The 19014-nt window shown below is 46.2% G+C and overlaps 1 protein-coding gene across 2 annotated transcripts in view; it reads right to left on the reverse strand.

Moving 5' to 3' along the window:
* The window catches only part of hivep2a (HIVEP zinc finger 2a), a 53484-nt gene that overhangs the window by 9036 nt on the left and 25434 nt on the right, over positions 1 to 19014 (reverse strand). For both annotated transcript variants that reach the window (XM_031581824.2, XM_031581823.2), the window contains exons 2-3: positions 17807 to 17969; positions 176 to 5053 (exon numbers count right to left, since the gene is read on the reverse strand). In XM_031581824.2, coding sequence (XP_031437684.1) covers positions 176 to 4819 — 4644 coding nt within the window. In that variant the 5' untranslated portion in view covers positions 4820 to 5053; positions 17807 to 17969. The remainder of the gene's footprint in view (positions 1 to 175; positions 5054 to 17806; positions 17970 to 19014) is intronic.

Consider the following 19014-nt stretch of genomic DNA (forward strand, 5'->3'; position numbering starts at 1 on the left):
CAGTCATACAAATAAACTTACACAGTGAGTTACACTCATTATATCATCATGTACTTTACACTTCTCATATGCAACACACAGTAAATCAGTCAACTGAACAGTACATGTACAAAATATATTATAACATTAGTGCAATGTGGTCACACTCATTCACACACACGTACGCACTTTGTACCTGGTCAAACCTCTGCTTCCACATGAGAGATGGCACAAGTTTTCCAGACCCAAGATGATGCATATCAGCAGTCGTATAGGTTTCAGTGTTCTTCCTCTGCTTTGAGCAAAGTAGTGCTAAGGTGGCCTTTGTGCTAAGGCTAAATGGGTTTGGATTGTAGGAGCTAACACTCCAGGAGCCATAGACAGAACTTATGGGCGTTGTTTGAGAATGGTTTGGCTTGGTGTAATTAAGAAAGCACCAGCTCACACTAGTCGTCGTCCGAAGAGTTGGAAACCGAAACAACTGTTGTGCGTCTGCTAGATCAGTGAGCAGAAAATTGCTCCCAGGACCCACACCTACTTGATTAGCAACAAGTTGTATGAGCATGTTCACAGGCATTTTACTGCCCATGTCCTGCTTGCTCTCCCCTTGAGCATCTCTGGGGAGGAACGCTGTCTTCCGACAGTGGGCCTCTGGAGCACATTCATCAACATCCAACTGCTCTGGCGACTGCGTTCTATCCTGAGTGTCTGGCAAAGTTGGCAAGGATGGAGTTAAACTTTCAACAGATGGCAGTAGTGCAGTCAAATGAACAGGTCCCTTTGTGAGAGGAAATTTAGATGTTGGGGGTAATGTGATTTTGTCCTGTTCAAGGAAATCCTTCTCACCCGTGTTGCTAAGCTCAACAGCACTAAGTTCCTTCACTATTTGCCCATACATTCTCTCCTCTTTGACCCGTTTCTGCGTTTTGGTCTCGATAAAGAGTTCTAGGCTATTGGATGGTGATAACATGCGTTTGCTTGCTCCAATGCCAGATGAAGCATCTGTAGTTGAGATTGTTCCAGAGGTCAACGACAAAGGAATCCCTGTGTTTAATCTTCCAGACAATGACTCTGGAATTTTCAAGATTGGATATTGCACAGATACATCTGGATGTCCAAACAGGTGCGATAAGTGGAGCCCTGTGTCATGCTTTGAAGCAATTCCTGTCAGTGAAATTGGCAATGTTTTTTCTGTGGATATAACCCGTGAGGTTGTGCACCGTCCGTGTGTAGCCAAGATCTCTGACACACTTGTGTACATGACACTACTGTATGATGGCATGTGAGTCTGGATTCTGACAGGGACCAGCAGTCCTGGGGGAGATGACAGTGAACTTACATTCAGACTGGAAACAACTGGCCGGATGTGCTGCAGGGTAGCTGAACTTATGGTGGGTGTTTGAGAGGAATGTGAGTGAAGATGATGAAGATAACAATAGCTCTGACCACAACCTCTATCTGTCTCTGAATTACACTGCTCTTGGTGAAGAGTTTGGGGAAGCTGCTGGTGAATTGGCAGCAAACTGGGATGTCTGATACGTATTTTAGGCAGGTGATGTTTACTGTAAGACAGGTACTGCGGTTGCCTTTGTGTGGGGGAATTATCCCAGTACTGAAATGTCAGGGCTCCCTCTTGATGTATGAACTCTTGTGTAGAATGCTCACAGTCTGATGATTCTTGTGCTCTCTTTGATTTGGCTTCTTCACTAGTGGTTGCACCATGAGAGGTTGTAAGGGAACCATTATGCCAACCTAAGCTTGAGAGATGGGGAACAATCTCAGAATGTTCTTGCTTCATACTTATATCTACACTCTGTTCTTGCAAAGCAGTCTCAGGGTACACACTTAAGGATGCTTGCCTGACAAGGTAACCCCGTCTTCGTTCTTTTAAAGATGAAGGACTTGCATATGGCTCCCCTTGCCTTGAAGAGGTGGAAAGACTTCCATAATCAAATGACTTACTACGAATCTCTGGTACCTCTGCAGGTAATGTGCAAGGAGCCTGTTCTGATGAGGAACGTCGCATTTCCCTCTGGTGATGACCTGGTATAGAGAGGGAATGCCCACTTCCTGGAACAGTTAAAAACTCTGATTGTTTGCAGAAATCGTCCAGTTTGGTTGGGGACATGGATTTTATACTTTCCTCTTTTTCAAATGACATAGAGAAACTTGAGCTATGAGACAGATTGCTGTCCTGACTGGGACTCCTCGACAGGCTGGTGCACGCAGACTCAAAACTAGATTCACCAGAAGAGTACTCCATATCTGCCAGACGAAGGCGCTTTTTCTTGGGAGGCAGTTTTTCTGCAGGGAGCTGTGACAGAGTCTCACTTCTTTGAGGCCACTGGAACTCTTCCACGTGTTGCTTCTCTGGCTCCTTAGTCGCTGCCTCTGGCTCTCTCTCTGGTTTGTCTGGTTCCTCTGTCACTCTGATTTCAGGCACTTGAATGTTTGGCTGCCTCACTAGTTTGTGAGGCATATGATACTGCTGGTTTGGTGATAGACCAGGAAGCTCACTGTCACTTTGTTGCTGTCGCTCCATGCTTTCAGATCTAAATACAAACTCAGGGCTTTTACCATTCTCAATGTTATCCGCGTCAGAGTGCTCCGAGAACTGTCTGACTGGCTTGTCTTGATAAGATGGAAGATCAATGGACTCAGACTTCTCAAATGAGTTTGGCCTACTCAATGAGTTGGTGTGCTGTATTACAGAGATCACATGACCTGTTGTCTTCCTGTCAAGATCTGGAACAATAACTAAATCCTCAGAACTAATAGCAACCCCATTATCAAAACTGTCTGACTGGCTATGTGAACTACAGATGGCTCCCATTCCAGTGGATGTACCTCTTGAAGCATTCTGACCCATATTTGAATCATAATCACCAACAATTTCACAACCACTTGGACTATTGTCATAGTGTCCGACAGAGTCTTCCTCATCTCCAACACTTTTTTCCTTTCTGCGTTTTCTGGTGGTGCTTTCAACAATACCAACTTTATAACTATGTGAGACAAAAGGGGTTCTCTCTATTTCAGGACCAACACCTTCTTTTCCCGAGGTCCTGAAATCTTGAATCAGATGGCCTCGTTCCCAAAACTGTAATGGTGGAACTGCATTCTTAACAAGTATACTACAGTTTTCTGAATCAGCATGTCCCTCATGTGCTGAATGTTCAAAAGCAGCTTGTCTCCTTAGTCTTCGCAAACCAGCTGCACCAGGATAGAAGACATCATCTGGGGTCATCATCTCATCAAATGAGTGACTCCCTCTTAGGCCTGGTGGAACATTAAGGTTTGTGAAAGAGGATGTTGGCATTGAGTTGCTACGCATCAGAGGGCCTGAATCAGAAGGAGCTTCTAAAAGACTACTGTTGCAATGAGGATCAGTGGCATATACTTTTACGTCACATCTGGGTAGCATTTGCAACTCTGAACTATCACCTGTCAAGAACCTATGTTCCTGTGAGCTCATTCCCATGTCCAGCATGGCTTCAGGCTCATTCATGCCGATGATATTATTGTCTTGGCTGGTTGCCATACCTACAGTGATGGACTGTCTCAGTCTGGAATTGGGCCAGGTTCTTCCAAACATTATTTCCTCGTAGGACTTTGCGTTGGTGTTGGGTGGGCTAATTTGTTGCTCTGCACTCTCAGACCTCGAGAAATATCCTGAATCTGTGCTGCCTTTGCTATGTGGGCTCAAAAGATTAAGAGACTGTTCCGAATCCTGGCCTTTTTTCTCAGTAAGTCTCAAAGCAAGCCTCTGTTTGATAGCGTGAGACTCATCACCTTGACCAACTTGAGAATTGGTGCACTCCATTGCTGTTGATGGGATCCCCTGTTTGGGAATAATTAAGATAGGCACTTTCATAGATGCCATTGAACACTCCTCAGCTGAGTCTAGATATGCTGCTTGTCCAATCTTTTCCCTCGTGCTTGACTCAGACTCAAATGATATTTGTGGAATTTGGCAACTTTTGTCCTGGAATAAAATACCCTCTGTGGTTTCTTCCTCTGTGTCTGTACTTTGTTCTCCATCTGAATGTATGTCTGCCTCTCCCACGGAGGAGGCCTGGTCCATGTCTGCACGTGTAGCTGCCTGTTCAGAAAATGGAACAAGTCCTGCTTTAATAGCATGGGCATGGGATTTTCTGTGTTTATACAAATTGCTCTTGGTTTTGAAGGAGAAGCCACACGGGCCGCAGGGATAGGGCCGTTCCCCAGTATGTGAACGGATGTGCTTCTTCAACACACTGGGTTTAGCACAAGCCCTGCCACAGTAGTTGCAGATATATTTTCCTGGCTTTTTGGGTTTCAGTTCCTTTTTATGTGTTTCCTCATATTGCTCAGATCCTGGCTGAGAATACTGTACAAATAACATAGGTGAACCTGGAGACTTCTGTCGTGGGAAGGCTCCATGGCCGTGGGTGTGTTCAAGGAACATGTCATCTGAGGTGGTACACTTCAGGCGCCAGGTATCCAGACCAGGCTGTGGCTTTGTGCCAGGCAAGACAGAATCTTGCATTAGCTGTGGATATGCATGTGGTAACTTTTGGGAGTAAGTGTTGGGGTTGACCTGTGGATACTGGTTGCTCTGATATGACTGACTCACTGACGATGACAGAACTTTCCCAGGGTGATACTTTTGTCCCAACCCAGTAGAGCTGCTCCCACTCCCCCCACCCTGTAGACCTTCAAGTTCTGTGTGACCTTTCCCATCTAGATCAGAATACAGTCTAATATCAGGCGATGGCTCAGAAACCCACTTCCTCTGGAGAATCTTTTCTCTAGTCTCTTTGTTGCATTTCTGTTCTGCAGCAGATTCATGATGCTCCATTGTCCCCTTTCTTCTATGGTGTTATGATGCTTGTTAAATTGATTTCACAGATGTGCCAAACATCAGAAGAGATACATCCTTTTCAGGTTGTTCCATATTTCACTGATATAAAATCCTTTCCCATCAGTTAATTTCTTTTCTGTCACACCTCGTACTAGAAAAACTCCTTGATGATTAGCTTGATGTTGTCCTGGTCTTTCCAGTGTGTCAACTATGGTGTGATCCTCGTATTATCTATAAAAAAAAAACAGAAAGAAAAGCTCACAAAATGTTTTGTGGTTGCTACATGGATACATTCTTTACAAACTTTTACATTACCTTAGTGTCTTCTAAATGATGAATGTAAGAAAATTGTAAGTAAAATTAACAATGACACTGGAGAATAGTCATGAAAATATAAGCTGTAGTTGATATACAAACAGTTCAAGTCATCTACACACACACTATTATTTATAGCATACTTCATATAGTAGCTAATATGATCAGTTGAAATAGGCCTAGACCCTCAAATTGAATGCATCAAGCTCATTGAAAAAAAAGGTTCTTTCATTGATAAAGGTCACAGGACCCTGAAAAACATAAATGTTAGACTCAACCAGACATTGAAATATACAGCATATAATATCAAAGATTCTAATTCTCAACAATGTATGCATTATGTACAATGGCTTCATGTATGCCAATATGATGTATGAATGATCTGCTCATTATAAGCAGACCCCCCCCCCCCTTCTGTGCTTGGTTCTGCTCAAGGTTTCTTCCTGTTCAAAGGGAGTTTTCCCTTGCCACTGTCACCATATGCTCTTCGAGAAAATGTCTATTGTTAATGACACTATAGCAATACATAACATTGATTGAAAGATTGATAGACCAGTGTGAATGATCAAATCAATACATAACATTGATTGAAAGACTATAGGTAGACCAGTGTGAATGATCAAATCAATACATAACATTGATTGAAAGAGTATAGGTAGACCAGTGTGAATGATCAGATCTACACAGAGAAGGACAAAAGTGCTGTTAGTCTGTTAGCAGGGTATTTTGTGGGCTGTAAATTATTATACAACGATGACTTAAGAATTGCATTGCTTATTTAAGCAATATAGCATGAGTGCCCCAGCCCAATCCCAGCTGTAAGGACATCCCTTGCCAATCATATTGCTTTTATGGAACAGTTCTACTATCGACTAATTGAGTTTGAAGACACCAGATTGTGTATTTTTTCTTTTTTTTCCATTTTGATTATTCATTCATTCTCGTTCCCCAAAAATAGTTCCTGCCAAGTGCTGCCAAGCAACGAATACTGTCACTCTGAGTCAGAAAGGCTACTTGAGCACATTAACTGTACACTCACCTGTCTTCAAGTTACATGTTAATTATTACATTCCTACTACTCAATTTGCTCCCTTTCCACACTCGAAAACTGTCAAATGTAACATTATAAAATTGCTGCTGTTGAAATATATCAGACGCAGAGTGATTACTAACAGTGAGGAGTCTGAATGAGATTGGTCCAGGATGTCTCAGAAATGAATAAATCATTCGACCAGACTGAACTGAACCAAACAGTTGTATAATATGAAACATAAACAAGCATATCCACTGATGCACTGGTGCTTGATGTTATGAAGCCAAGCTGCATTGTGTTGCAGGAATACTTCTTCATGGTTCAAAAGGATTTGCAGCTTGTTTTATTGCAGATTTATTCAGTCTCCTGAACTCAAACATGTATGTTGCAGCGGTACAAGTGAGGAATTCTAGACATGGTATACATGTGTCTGTTTGCAACAGTCCACTGCTGAGTCCGAAGGGGGATTGAAGGGGGATTGAACATCTTTAGCTAAAAGTAAAGGGAAATGTAGAAGCTACAGGTAGGTCTCAAATAGGAGGCTGGTCTGGACAATCTTGTTTTTGATGCACTTCAGACTGTTGACTCTCACTTTGTGGTGCCTGTCACACATGAGACTATTATCAAAACCCTGACAGGGTTCTGCACTGGTCAGGACCACCATTCCCAACAGAGTCAACGGGATAAGACCGGATAGTCGGCAGGCAGGCCCAAGGAATTGTTGAGGTTCCATCTCAACCCAGGCGCGGGCTTTTCACACACATGCTTTCTGGCAGTTGGTATCTCACTGAGCATTAGGGCCTCCAGAATGTATATCCCCAGGCCAGGGGCGGTTTGTCCATAAGGGCGATTTGGGCGACGCACTGCCAAATGGGAAAAGGAGATATTTTTTTTCTGTCCGATTCACTAGACCGTCTGATCTGCCTCTGAATGTCATTGTCCAATCAGGCTAAAGTCGTGCTTCAAATGGTCCCGCCCCTTTTTGGGGTGATTTTGGGCGAAATGAAAATCGCCCCGGACCTCTCTCATTGACTCTCATGTTAAATCCATTTTTTTTACAAAACAGGGCTCTCAATGCAATCTCTATGGCTTCCGGGAGGGCTCGCCCCACTGTGCTATCCTCAAACGTAACTGCGTATAAGGACGTCATACGGCTTTGATCAAGTCACATTTTGTCAAGATGGCTAACGTTCAGTGCAACAACTCGATTCGTTCTTTGAAAGAAACTCCTTTTTAAAGATTTATTTTTGGGCTTTTTTCCTTTAATTGGATAGGACAGTGAAGAGAGACAAGAAACAGGCGTTTTTATGTGTATGCGTATGTGCATGAATGAGTGAGAAAGCGTGTCTGGATGTATGCGCGTCTGCAAAAAAAGCTACAGTGAAGAAATAACATGCGTATGATGCATAGTCATCTTAGGGTGGGGTGAGCAGTGTAGGTGACAGTTCCTGTGTGGGAGTTGAAAGTATTAATACCATGCAGTCGTAAATCGAATAAGAAGCATCTCAGTGGAAGTCCACAACGTGTGAGTGCCCCGGAAGAGTCAGATAGAGTCGACAGCAGAGGGCGGAATCATTTATTTGAGAGTCAGATAGAGTGGCGCTGCCAGTCGACAGCAGAGGGCGGAATAATTAATTTGAGAGTCAGATAGAGTGGCGCTGCCAGTCGACAGCAGAGGGCGGAATCATTTATTTGCATAAAAAAACACTGAAACAAACCACAGAAAAGAGTGTTTCCTCTGTCGTCTTTGTTTCTATGGTAACGGCGAGCAGAAGACTGCAGAACAAACAGCAGCAGTACCATCGAATCACTATCAAACACCGAATCACTGAATCACACGGCCTGGTGGCAGTTGAGCCTGAGCTACATCCACTGCTCATGATCATGTGGGCCAGATGGCAGAGGGGCTTTCATATGGGCAAGTGGTGCTCGGAAGTAGCCTTATACATATACTATACTTGCATGATGTATCTGTGGTAAAGAGATTTTTTTAGGTAAAAGGCCAACAGGAGAAGCATATCAAGGAACCGCTTCCCTTTCATGAACTGGTAACAATAACTGGGCACATCTAGCTAGCTAACAGAAATCGCTACACGGCTAAACAGAAGACTGCTCAATATTTGTCAATGTTCATTTATTGATTTGCTTTGTTCACTGAACATCACTGTTTAGTTATATTTTCATGGTTAGGTTGTTAGGTAGTTGGCTTTGCCAGACCATGCAAGGGTTAATGTTAGTTATGCTCCCCATAGACAGTCTTGCATGCCTTACTAAGCTTTTTTCTCTTCTAACTTGGCACCGTTATCACACACATACATTGGCCTTAAACATAGCTCCACACACGGAGTGAAAACTCAAAAATAGGCTCCACATCGGCTACTTCTTTGTCTGACCTCACCCTGTGCTCACGACCACACATGCACCTAGAACATACATAGACCAAACAGAGAAACACGCACACATTCTTTAAACAGAGAAACACGCACACATTCTTTCTGGTACAGAGCACACTTCGAGCTTGCGCACTTACACACACACCGACTTTAGTTCATTAGTTAGGTACATATAGTTAGATTACATATTGTGTGTTTATTCTGATCATTTTGTAAATAAATACTTTTGATTATATATGCTGGTCTATTTACTGTGGCACAAGAGTGAATGCTGCCAAATTCTACTATTCAGAACTACAAAGACCTTCAACCCTTACTAGCTATTGATATGGTAATTTTGATTGTAAATATTATGTGTGGCGCCCCCATGTGTTCAACTTAACTGATCTGCTTTTGTGTTGAATAGTTGATGCCTATCCAGTCGGGTGAGATCACCAACATTTTATTGGTGCTGTTGTCAGGATAGTACCAACATTTTCTTGGTGGGAGAGTATTAATATTTATGTACAATTGCACCCATATTTATTTGGCAAGCAAAGCTCCACTATTACCCTCAACTCAACTAAGTACCAGGTAGTTGTGGCCGGTTTAGGTTGGTAATAACTTAGATGTAATTGTGTACTTCCAAGGAAAGTGGGCAACAAATTATAAGAGTCACCTTTATTACCCATCAATTCAAGTTTCAATTGTTGTTATCCAAGGTTAATGTTGGTAACAGTCCAAGTTTAATTTTTTACTATCTAGAAATTAAGATTGCTTAATTGATTGATTAAGTATAGCTTTCCAATTAATTACAAAATTACTCTTATATAGTTATTGTTCATGGCTACACCCATTTATAAAGAGTTTATTTAATTGACCTCATACTTACCCCACAGGAACATGCTAGCTTTAGGGTCATGGTGTCAGGAGTTTAGAGGTTGCCAAGGACTCTCTACCTGTTTTGTTATCACCGTGTGCTCTGTTTTTGTTATTGTTGTCCTTGTGCTTCAGTCCTGGGCCCCGTTCCTCGTACCTCGCTAACTGAGTTACCGAGATAATTTTCAAGATAAAAGTCAGCCTTTTCGGTTCCACTAAGCAACTTTGGCAAAATCACCATAGCAACACATCCATAAACTTGAACCTGCTCCAGTGCAGGCTAATTTAAGCGAGCTGGATAAGCTTACCACTCCCCCGGAAAAAAAATGGCAACTCCCTTCCTGAGAGATCTCATTGATGAAGGAGCGATATCAGTTAGATTAGCATTTTATAGGGAGAGAGTTATTCTAAGATCGCCAAGATCCGTTATCACATCATGATGACTTCTTATATGAGCGCTATCGATTCTGCCGACAAGGAATCATTTATTTACAAGACCTTCTCGAGCCATATATTGCGAACACCACACGCCGCAGCCGAGCATTGACTGTCTCACAGTTCCTTATCGCAGTTCACTGCGATATAACACAATGGTACATGACGAATGTCATGGCTACAAATCGAAGCATTTATCTATTCACGCCTGAAAGGCAGCGAGATCTGTCAGCGCACGCTCCTGGCCCCGCCTGCCAGGAGTACTATAATACCATTACGCGCGCCCAGATCTGCCTCTTTTGAAACTTCGCAAGACGGAGTGAACATCTCTGAGTATATCTCAAACGCTTACCACAGTCAAAAGAGTTTTGTGTGCTTTCGCTCTCTACGGGTTGGTGAGTTATCGGGTTCCTTAACCCTCACTAGCTCAGGGCGCCACGAAATTCATTGGCTTAATTTCATTTGAAAGTAGTTGCTGCTATCCTTGCTGCCTGGCTGGCTAAGTCTCTGACTAGCCTGCTAGCTTGCTAACAACGTGTTCGTTGCAGATAGTGTGCTTGTGTTTTAACATTCTTCTCTACTTTCAGATTGATAAAGATGGCCAGACACTACCCCGACTGCGGTCACGGTCCGTCCCAAGGGCGACCGCCACCGTCGGTGCGTGACCTGCCTAGGCAGGGACCACGCGAGAGGGCGCCTTCTCAGGCGAAGCCCTGTCTGTTCCCATCTGTGCTAGCCTCCCGCTAGCTAGGCTACCAGGCGCCTTGCGTTCTGGAAGCGCCAAGGACGCCGAGGAGACTGCACTAGTTCCATCCGGGGGCTGGACGCCCCCGTAAGGAATGAGTGCGGTCTTCAGCCTTGGACTTGGTGAGCAGTGAGCAGTCGCCTTGCAGGCGGCAGCTCCGCTCCCGGGTCTCTCCCCGTCTCCGCCGCCTGTCAGCCCTGGGGCTGCGGGCAGCGAGGCGGAGGAGCTTCAACCAAGCGGTGTCCAGGCAATCCCCCCACGATGCGCTCGAGCTGGACATCAGCCTGGATGATGATAGTCTGCTAGACTTCTCCGATGGCACAGCTCAATCGCGGAAGCAATGCAGACGAGCCATGACGTCAGGTTGCGGGTGGAGACACCTCCTACCTCGTCTCGGCTCCTGGGCCAGCAGCTCCACGAGGTTGCGCTGAGAGCAGCCAGCTGCCTCGGGCTCCCTCTCCCTCCCCCTCCCAGTGTGCGGTCCTCGCTGCTGGACGGGGAGTTCTATGCTGGCCCCGCCACGTCAGTTCCCTCCAGCATCCCCTTCTTTGAGGAGGTGCACGAGGAACTGCAGGCGACATGGGCGATACCCTACTGGGCCGAGCCCCGGTGCCGGGGTTCGCGCCCTACATGCAGCTCCACATGGCTAAGGAGAGGGGCTACCTCTCCTTTCCTCAGGTGGAGGATGCAGTAGCGGGCTACCTCTCGCCCGCATCCCCCACGATGCGTCTCGGCCAGAAGCCTCTCCTGCCCACGCGGGTGGGCAGACACCAGGCTCAGCTGGCAGAGAAGTCCTACTTGGCTGCAGGGCAGGCTGCCTGCACGACCAATACGGCTGCATTGCTACAGCGCTACCAGGCAAAGCTCCTGACTGAGCTTGCCTTGTCGCTGGGGGAAGATCACCCGTCTGTGGCAGAACTCCGTCGCGCGACGGATCTGTCGCTCAGACTAACTCGGTGCACGGCACAGGCACTGGGGAGGGTGATGGGTGCCGCGGTGGCTACCCAGAGGTCTCTGTGGCTATCACTGGCTAAGCTGTCAGACAGAGAAAAAGCACCACTCCTCGACGCCCCCGGTCTCTGTCCAGGGCGCCTTCGGGGAAGGCAGTGGTCACAATGGCTGCCAAGTTCGAAGAACAGCAGAAGAGCAGAGAGGTATTCCAGGCTTGGATGCCTCGCTCTAGTGGCGCGGGTGAGACGTCCTCCTCAGGACACACCACACCCGCACCGGGCCGGAAGAGAAGCGGGTTCCGCTCGCCAGCGCCTCCAGCAAAGGTATCCACCGGGCGAGGCTGGCAGAGACATCCCTTCCGCCCTCCAGCGCAGCCTGCAGCACAACAACCAGCTGCGCGCCCTGCCCAGGGCGCAGCCCAGGCTCCGCGGCAGCACTCCGCTCGCCGCGGGCGAGGCAGAGGGAGACCTCAGGCTCCCTGACCGTGACAGTCAGCCACTCGTCACACAGGGGGGAGCGGTGGAGCCCACACCGCCTCCAAAGAAATCAGCCCGTCGCTCACATGTGGAAATCATGTCCAGCACGGTAAGCAGGTTTTCACAAGCACCACAATCATATGTCCTAACTCCTGTCCCAGATGGCGCAGTGCCCAGGCATGCTTGTGCAACTCCCCCCGCGATGCACACAGTGCAATCGCACCCCCAAATTTTTTTCGAAAACATGAGGGGGCAGCCCCAGATCTCGTCCCCCTCCCTAGGCGGAGTGGGTGTAGATCTAGGCTTAGACTCATTGACCATGAGCGGGTTAGTCCCCGACAAATTCAACTCAGAGCACAACCTCCCTGGTTGTGCAGAAAGTTGGCGCGCATGCGCAGTGTCACCATGGGTGCTAAAGACGGTCTCAAAGGGTTACGTTCTGCAATTCGCCCGTTCCCCTCCGCCTTTCAGCAGAGTAATACAGTCTGTGATACAGCGAGAACAGTCTCACTTCCTACGGGAAGAGATTATCTCCCTGCTCAGAAAAAAGGCCATAAGCAGAGTTCCTTTCAAAGAAAGGAATGCAGGCTTCTACAGCCGTTACTTCCTCGTACCCAAAAGAGACGGGAATTATCGGCCTATATTAGATCTACGTGTGTTAAACAAAGCACTCATGCCGCTACGGTTCAGAATGTTGACCCCACGCAGGCTTGTGCAGTTTATAAGGCCAAACGATTGGTTTATCACGATAGACTTAAAAGACGCTTATTTCCACATTCCGATCCACCACAGACATCGGAAATATCTGAGGTTTGCGTTCGGAGGAATAGCGTACCAATTCAACGCACTCCCATTCGGCCTGTCCCTAGCGCCGAGGGTATTCACAAAGTGCGTAGAGGCAGCTATCGCCCCATTACGTCTACGCGGCTTACGCGTGTACAACTATTTGGACGACTGGTTAATTGCTTCCCATTCAAAAGCTGCAGCAGTGCAGGATGGCCATCTAGTGGTGGCACACCTGTATCGACTGGGTTTTGTTGTAAACAGAGAGAAAAGCGTTCTCTGCCCCAGGCAAGTTACGCATTTTCTGGGTATGATCTTAGACTCCACCTCCATGGAGGTCAGGCTGTCTCAAGAACGGATAAGTGCCATCAAAGCATGCGTGCGCCAGTTCCGACGGGGACAGTCAGTCTCGTCGCTGCGCTGCCAACGCCTGTTAGGAATGATGGCGTCGGCCGCTATAGCGCTCCCGTTAGGGATGTTGCGTATGCGGCCATTCCAAATATGGTACCTGTCTATGAAGCTCAACGCAGTCACAGACAGGCATCGCAGAGTAGTGGTGTCCTCCAGATGCAGGAAAGCCCTGGCGATCTGGAGAACCCCCTGGTTTCTCGCCGCGTCAGGCACTATGGGCATAGTGTCGCGTCGCGTGGTGGTGACCACAGACGCTTCCACCAAAGGCTGGGGAGCGGTCTGCGAAGGGAGAGGCGTGAACGGTCTCTGGTCTGTGACAGAAGCCGCGTCTCACATAAATGTGTTAGAGCTGCGAACAGTAGTCCTAGCTCTACAACACTTTCTGCCCAGGCTGAGTGGTCAGCATGTACTAGTGAGGACGGACAACACTGCGACCTTGGCGTATATAAATCGCCAGGGCGGAGTGCGCTCCCCGTCATTACACCATTGGGCGACTCGCCTGCTCCTGTGGGCAGCGAGGCACGTCCTGTCCCTCAGGGCAGTTCATATACCAGGCCACCTCAACTACGGTGCAGACCTGTTATCGAGGGGCGATCCTCGAGCAGCAGACTGGTGCCTTCACCCACAAGTGATAGGTCAGATCTGGGTGCGTTTTTTCAAGGCGCAGGTGGACCTGTTCGCGAACAGGCAGAACACCTGCTGCCCGCTCTGGTTCTCGCTAGGGGGCGACGATCCCCCACTAGGCATAGACGCGCTGGGCCACCAGTGGCCAGCCCTACCCCTATATGCTTTTCCCCCGATCCCGCTCCTCCAGCAGGTGCTGTGCAGGATTGCGGGCGAGGGCAGGGAATTGATATTGATAGCCCCCCACTGGCCCAACCAGCCGTGGGTGGCAGATCTGGTCAATATGTCAGTGCAGCAGCCTTGGGAGCTGCCTCTACGGAGAGACCTCCTAACGCAGGCGCACAGGACGGTGTGGCACCCCCATCCGGAGTGGTGGCGTCTCAAAGCCTGGCACCTGAAAGGTGCAGGCTCATAGCGTCAGGCTTGTCGGACGCGGTGGTGGCTACAATACAGAGTGCCCGAGCTGTATCAACACGGGCTCTGTATACGCTGAAGTGGCGCAGTTTTGAGCAGTGGTGTGCTGCGCGTCAGCACGACCCCGTTAACTGCGCGCTGGGCGTTATTCTCGAATTCCTACAGCAGTTGTTTGATGAGGGGAAGGCGGCTTCTACTCTCAAAGTGTACATGGCTGCCATTTCAGCCTGCCACGCAGGCATTAATGGCAGTTCTCCTGGCAGTCACCCGCTAGCGTCACGCTTTATGGCGGGGGTGAGACGGCTCAGGGTGCCAGAGAGACACCTCATACCCTCTTGGGATCTGCTAGTGGTGTTACGTGCTCTCACAGGGCCTCCGTTCGAGCCCCTGGAGACAGTGGACATAAAGTTTGTCTCTTTAAAGACCGCGCTGCTGCTGGCGTTAACGTCAGCAAAACGCGTTGGTGACATGCAAGCCCTGTCAGTCAGTCCATCGTGCCTTCAGTTCTCGATCGCTGGTGACAGAGTGGTTATGCGACCTAATGCTGCTTACACACCTAAAGTGGTGGTAACCCCATTCCGCAATCAGGTGATTGAATTAGCAGTTTTCTCGCCTCCTCCTTTTGCGTCAGCAGAGGAGGAACGTTTGAATAAACTCTGTCCAGTGCGCGCTCTCCGCTGTTACGCAGAGCGCACTAGAGCTTTCAGACAGTCAGATCAGCTATTCGTGTGCTTCGGTGCACGCGCAAAAGGCAGACCTCTATCAAAACCGAGCCTCTCCCGTTGGATAGTAGAGGCTATCGTGTTGTCTTATAAGAGCTTGTCTTTAGATCCCCCGGAGAAGTTGCATGCGCACTCTACGCGGGGGGTCTCGTCTTCCTGGGCCTTACTAAAGGGCGTCTCAGTGGAAGATATTTGCAAAGCTGCAAGCTGGAGTTCTCGCCACACTTTCATTAGATTCTATATGTTAGATGTGGCTGAACCTAGTTTTCTTCATAGCGTTCTGCGGGCAAGCGATCTCTGAATCCCTTGGCCTGAGAACGATAGATATGATAAGTGTGTTCATTAGTGTCTACATGTTATGTCGCACATGAAACATCCCAGGGTTTTCTTACGGGCGCAGGATCACGGATCCCTGTCGCCTATGATAAAGGTGGCCCTGTTAAATTCTTGGTGTTCTGCAGGCGAGCGATCTCTGAATCCCCTGACCTGAGAACGATGTATATGATAAGTGTGTTCATCGGTGTCTACATGTTTGTTGCACATGAAACACTCCAGGGTGGTTTACTACAGGCGCAGGATCGCGATCCTTGCCGCCTATGACAAAGGTTGCCCTGTTAATATGTTCACCGCCAGCGGCCGTATGAACCTCTATGAGGGCAAAGGCTTCAGTAGAGCTGGTGTGTGTAATTGGCTGCCACTGTATTATCACGCGGGAATGTATAGGGTCCCATTGTGTTATATCGCAGTGAACTGCGATAAGGAACGTCTCGGTTACTTACGTAACCTCGGTTCCTTAAGCAGGAACCAGATATAACAAGGTTGGCGTGTACAGTGTTACCTTGGATTGATTGTCTTGCTCAGTTTCTTTCCAAGGCAGATCTGGGCGCGCGTAATGGTATTATAGTACTCCTGGCAGGCGGGGCCAGGAGCGCGCGCTGACAGATCTCGCGGCCTTTCAGGCGTGAATAGATAAATGCTTCGATTTGTAGCCATGACATTTGTCATGTACCATTGTGTTATATCTGGTTCCTGCTTAAGGAACCGAGGTTACGTAAGTAACCGAGACGACTGTATGCATAGCCTTGCGCTTTTTTGCGAGTGGTACATTCATTTTTGTACAGTGAAAGCCGCTGCATGTCATGCTGTTCGTAAAGTTTATTTGGCGCTTAAGAAACGTATGGATGTGTTCATTACATTCCCTGGCCATGTCCGAGTAAATGCAATCAAAGAGGGCTTTTATGGAATTGCAGGTAATTGAGTTTTCAATATTTCCCCATTTAATTAAAATATGAAGGAGGACACTTACACACTTGGTAAGGAGGAGTGGGGAATCGAACTAGCAACCCTCCGATTACTAAACTACTCCTCTAAACAACTCCTCTACCCCCTGTATCACTGTCACACATATCGAAATACATACATACATACATACTGATCCGCCCATACACAGATTCGCACACACATATTCAAACTTCTACTTCTATATGGTCATCTACACATACATGTATATACACATATATAGAACATGATACATAAGCGCATACAGTACATATATCCTCATAAGTATCTAGTAAATTGTATCAATTAGATACTCTTTGGGCTTGTTTTTATCTACTTATTCTGAAAGAGCTGAGATATTTATTTTCGCTAGCAAGATCTCATTTGATGATTCATTCCATTAAGCCTACTGCCAGCAGGCACATTTAAATAAATATGATCTGATTGATTGGGGTAATGAGGCACTTAAAATGAGCCTATACATTGTCCCAACACTTACGCATTTTACTTTTTATATATATCTTTTAATGTTTTGCCATTTTTTTGGACATTCTTAGTTTGCTTTTTACTTGTTAGCTTTTAGATGCTTAGAAATGTGATCACACATTTGCTGTACATTTGTCTCATTCATTGTTTTTCTATGTTTCTATGTATATGAAAGTGGCCATAATTATGTGTGATGATACCCTGTTATTGTAGACTACATAAAAATGAACATTCGTATAACATATATTTAAACTACATAAATTTGCTGATAAAATCATATATGAATTGTGCAGATGTTTTTCATATGGGATCTTATATCAGTGATATTTGTATCCATTACGTTTTCTTTGGTCCTCTAACCTTGATCTGCTGGCTATCCCAGAGTCTTGTTTAAAAGTGAAAGATAACTGCTGTTTGGTGCTAGCCCAAAGACTCTAGAAGCAGCCCCCTAATGTACTCCCTCTGTATCAAATGTAATCTTAATACACATCCCCTATAACTCCTATAATTCACTAGCAGAGAAGCTGAACCCCAAATTTGTAACTTTTGTTAGTTCACACCAGCTAACTGGCTAAGTTAGTAACGGCAAGCAGACATAATGCAAAGGTAGGAATCCACCCTGGAAGTGTCCAATTAAGTTAGGTATCACACTTTCTCATCAGGTGTGTGTTGGATGAGAATATACTGTGAGAATGGAACAGCAAGCCTTTCTTGGAATTGTTTTCCCCCAAGACTGGCCTCCATTCTAGCGTTGCCGGCTGTAATACGACCCCTAATAGAGTTCTCAGATTTCTCGTTGTACAATAAGGTGACAATACGTCAACCTGATATTGAATTTTAAGAGCACCCATTGCTGAACCACAAAGTAACCTACTTGAAACGATCTGAAGCACTCATGGACTGTAAACTTAGACCAGGTCATTACAGTTTGATAATTTAACCCCCAGATTCAAACAAATGTTCCAATTTCAGATCATTTTAGATCATCTCTAGTGTAATGTGATGAACTTAACTTTCGTTAGGTTAAATGTATAATGCAATGAACTGTCAGTGAGCTCACCTGTAACTAGGGCTGTGGGTGACCGGATGAGAGGAATTCAGTGACACAGTGGGAACGGTAGGACACGTCTGTAGTCCGAGGCTATTTCTTCTCTCTGAGGCTTGTGCATCCCGTGATCAGTCAGACACATCCCTTGGCCAAAATTCAAAGACGATGCAGACCACTGGGAATACACAAAAAAGAAAACCTTCATTTTAAATGTGAAGATCACTCCAATTATGATAATTATATCGTCTGCATTTGGAAGTGAACAAATGTTTTTCATCCTGTCTGGGGTAAATGATTGTAGACGGAGTCAGGTCATAGTATGAAAAACAAGTTTGAATAATTGCATTAATTGTATCCTTTCCAATGTGAACTTTACTGGTTCTGCTGCACCATAAGGACTAGTTAAGGTAAGGTAATAGGTAAGTTTTCCATATTTGTGCATAATGTGTGTTATACCGCCATATCTGATAGTGGCAAACTAACTTTATACATGATCGCAACAACAGCTGAAACAGAGCATTTTAATGTAAGCATGATTCTATGAACTTTGAAATTTGATTGAGACATGATTCTAGGAGTTGTCATCAGACCAGACTGGTGTATCAACATAGTCAGCTTGTTTAGCCCATTATTATGCACACCACGATCTTCAGAGTAACCTGGGAGTCTACAGGGCCAACAGTTGACCATCCGATCTTTATTTCCTTAAAGGCAATCCTTTTTTTCCTTCCAACTGTGACGTACCTCATCCTAAACCAGACAGTTTGGGGGTACTGTGTCATAGTTCAGGGTACTTCTGTGTTGTAAATACTGTGATACTGGGCCACAGACACAACGTTTCAGCCAGATGGTGCCGCCATCTGAAGTGCAATGAATTAATTATCTTCATGCCACATGTCAGAGCACACAAAAATCTAAAACTGTTGACATGCACAGATTCATTCGAAAGTACAATTGTTTCATCACCAAGCACTGCTACACTGAAATCATGTTTGAAGAAAGTGGACCAAGGACCAGGTCAATTCTGTTTCCCTTGACATATGTCAGAGCTGAGGACCACACAAGGCTGCCTAAGAGATGTTTATGTTGTGTGACTTAACCAGAGTTAAGTTCTAAAGAGTTTCAAAGGAGTTTGAAACTATTTTAAAGGCTATCTAGATACACATGTGGAGAAAGCTGAGAAACAATGATGTGTTTTTATCTTCAATGGTTCTTCAAGT

The sequence above is a fragment of the Clupea harengus genome, chromosome 15, assembly GCF_900700415.2.
Source record: "Clupea harengus chromosome 15, Ch_v2.0.2, whole genome shotgun sequence".
NCBI lineage: Eukaryota > Metazoa > Chordata > Actinopteri > Clupeiformes > Clupeidae > Clupea > Clupea harengus.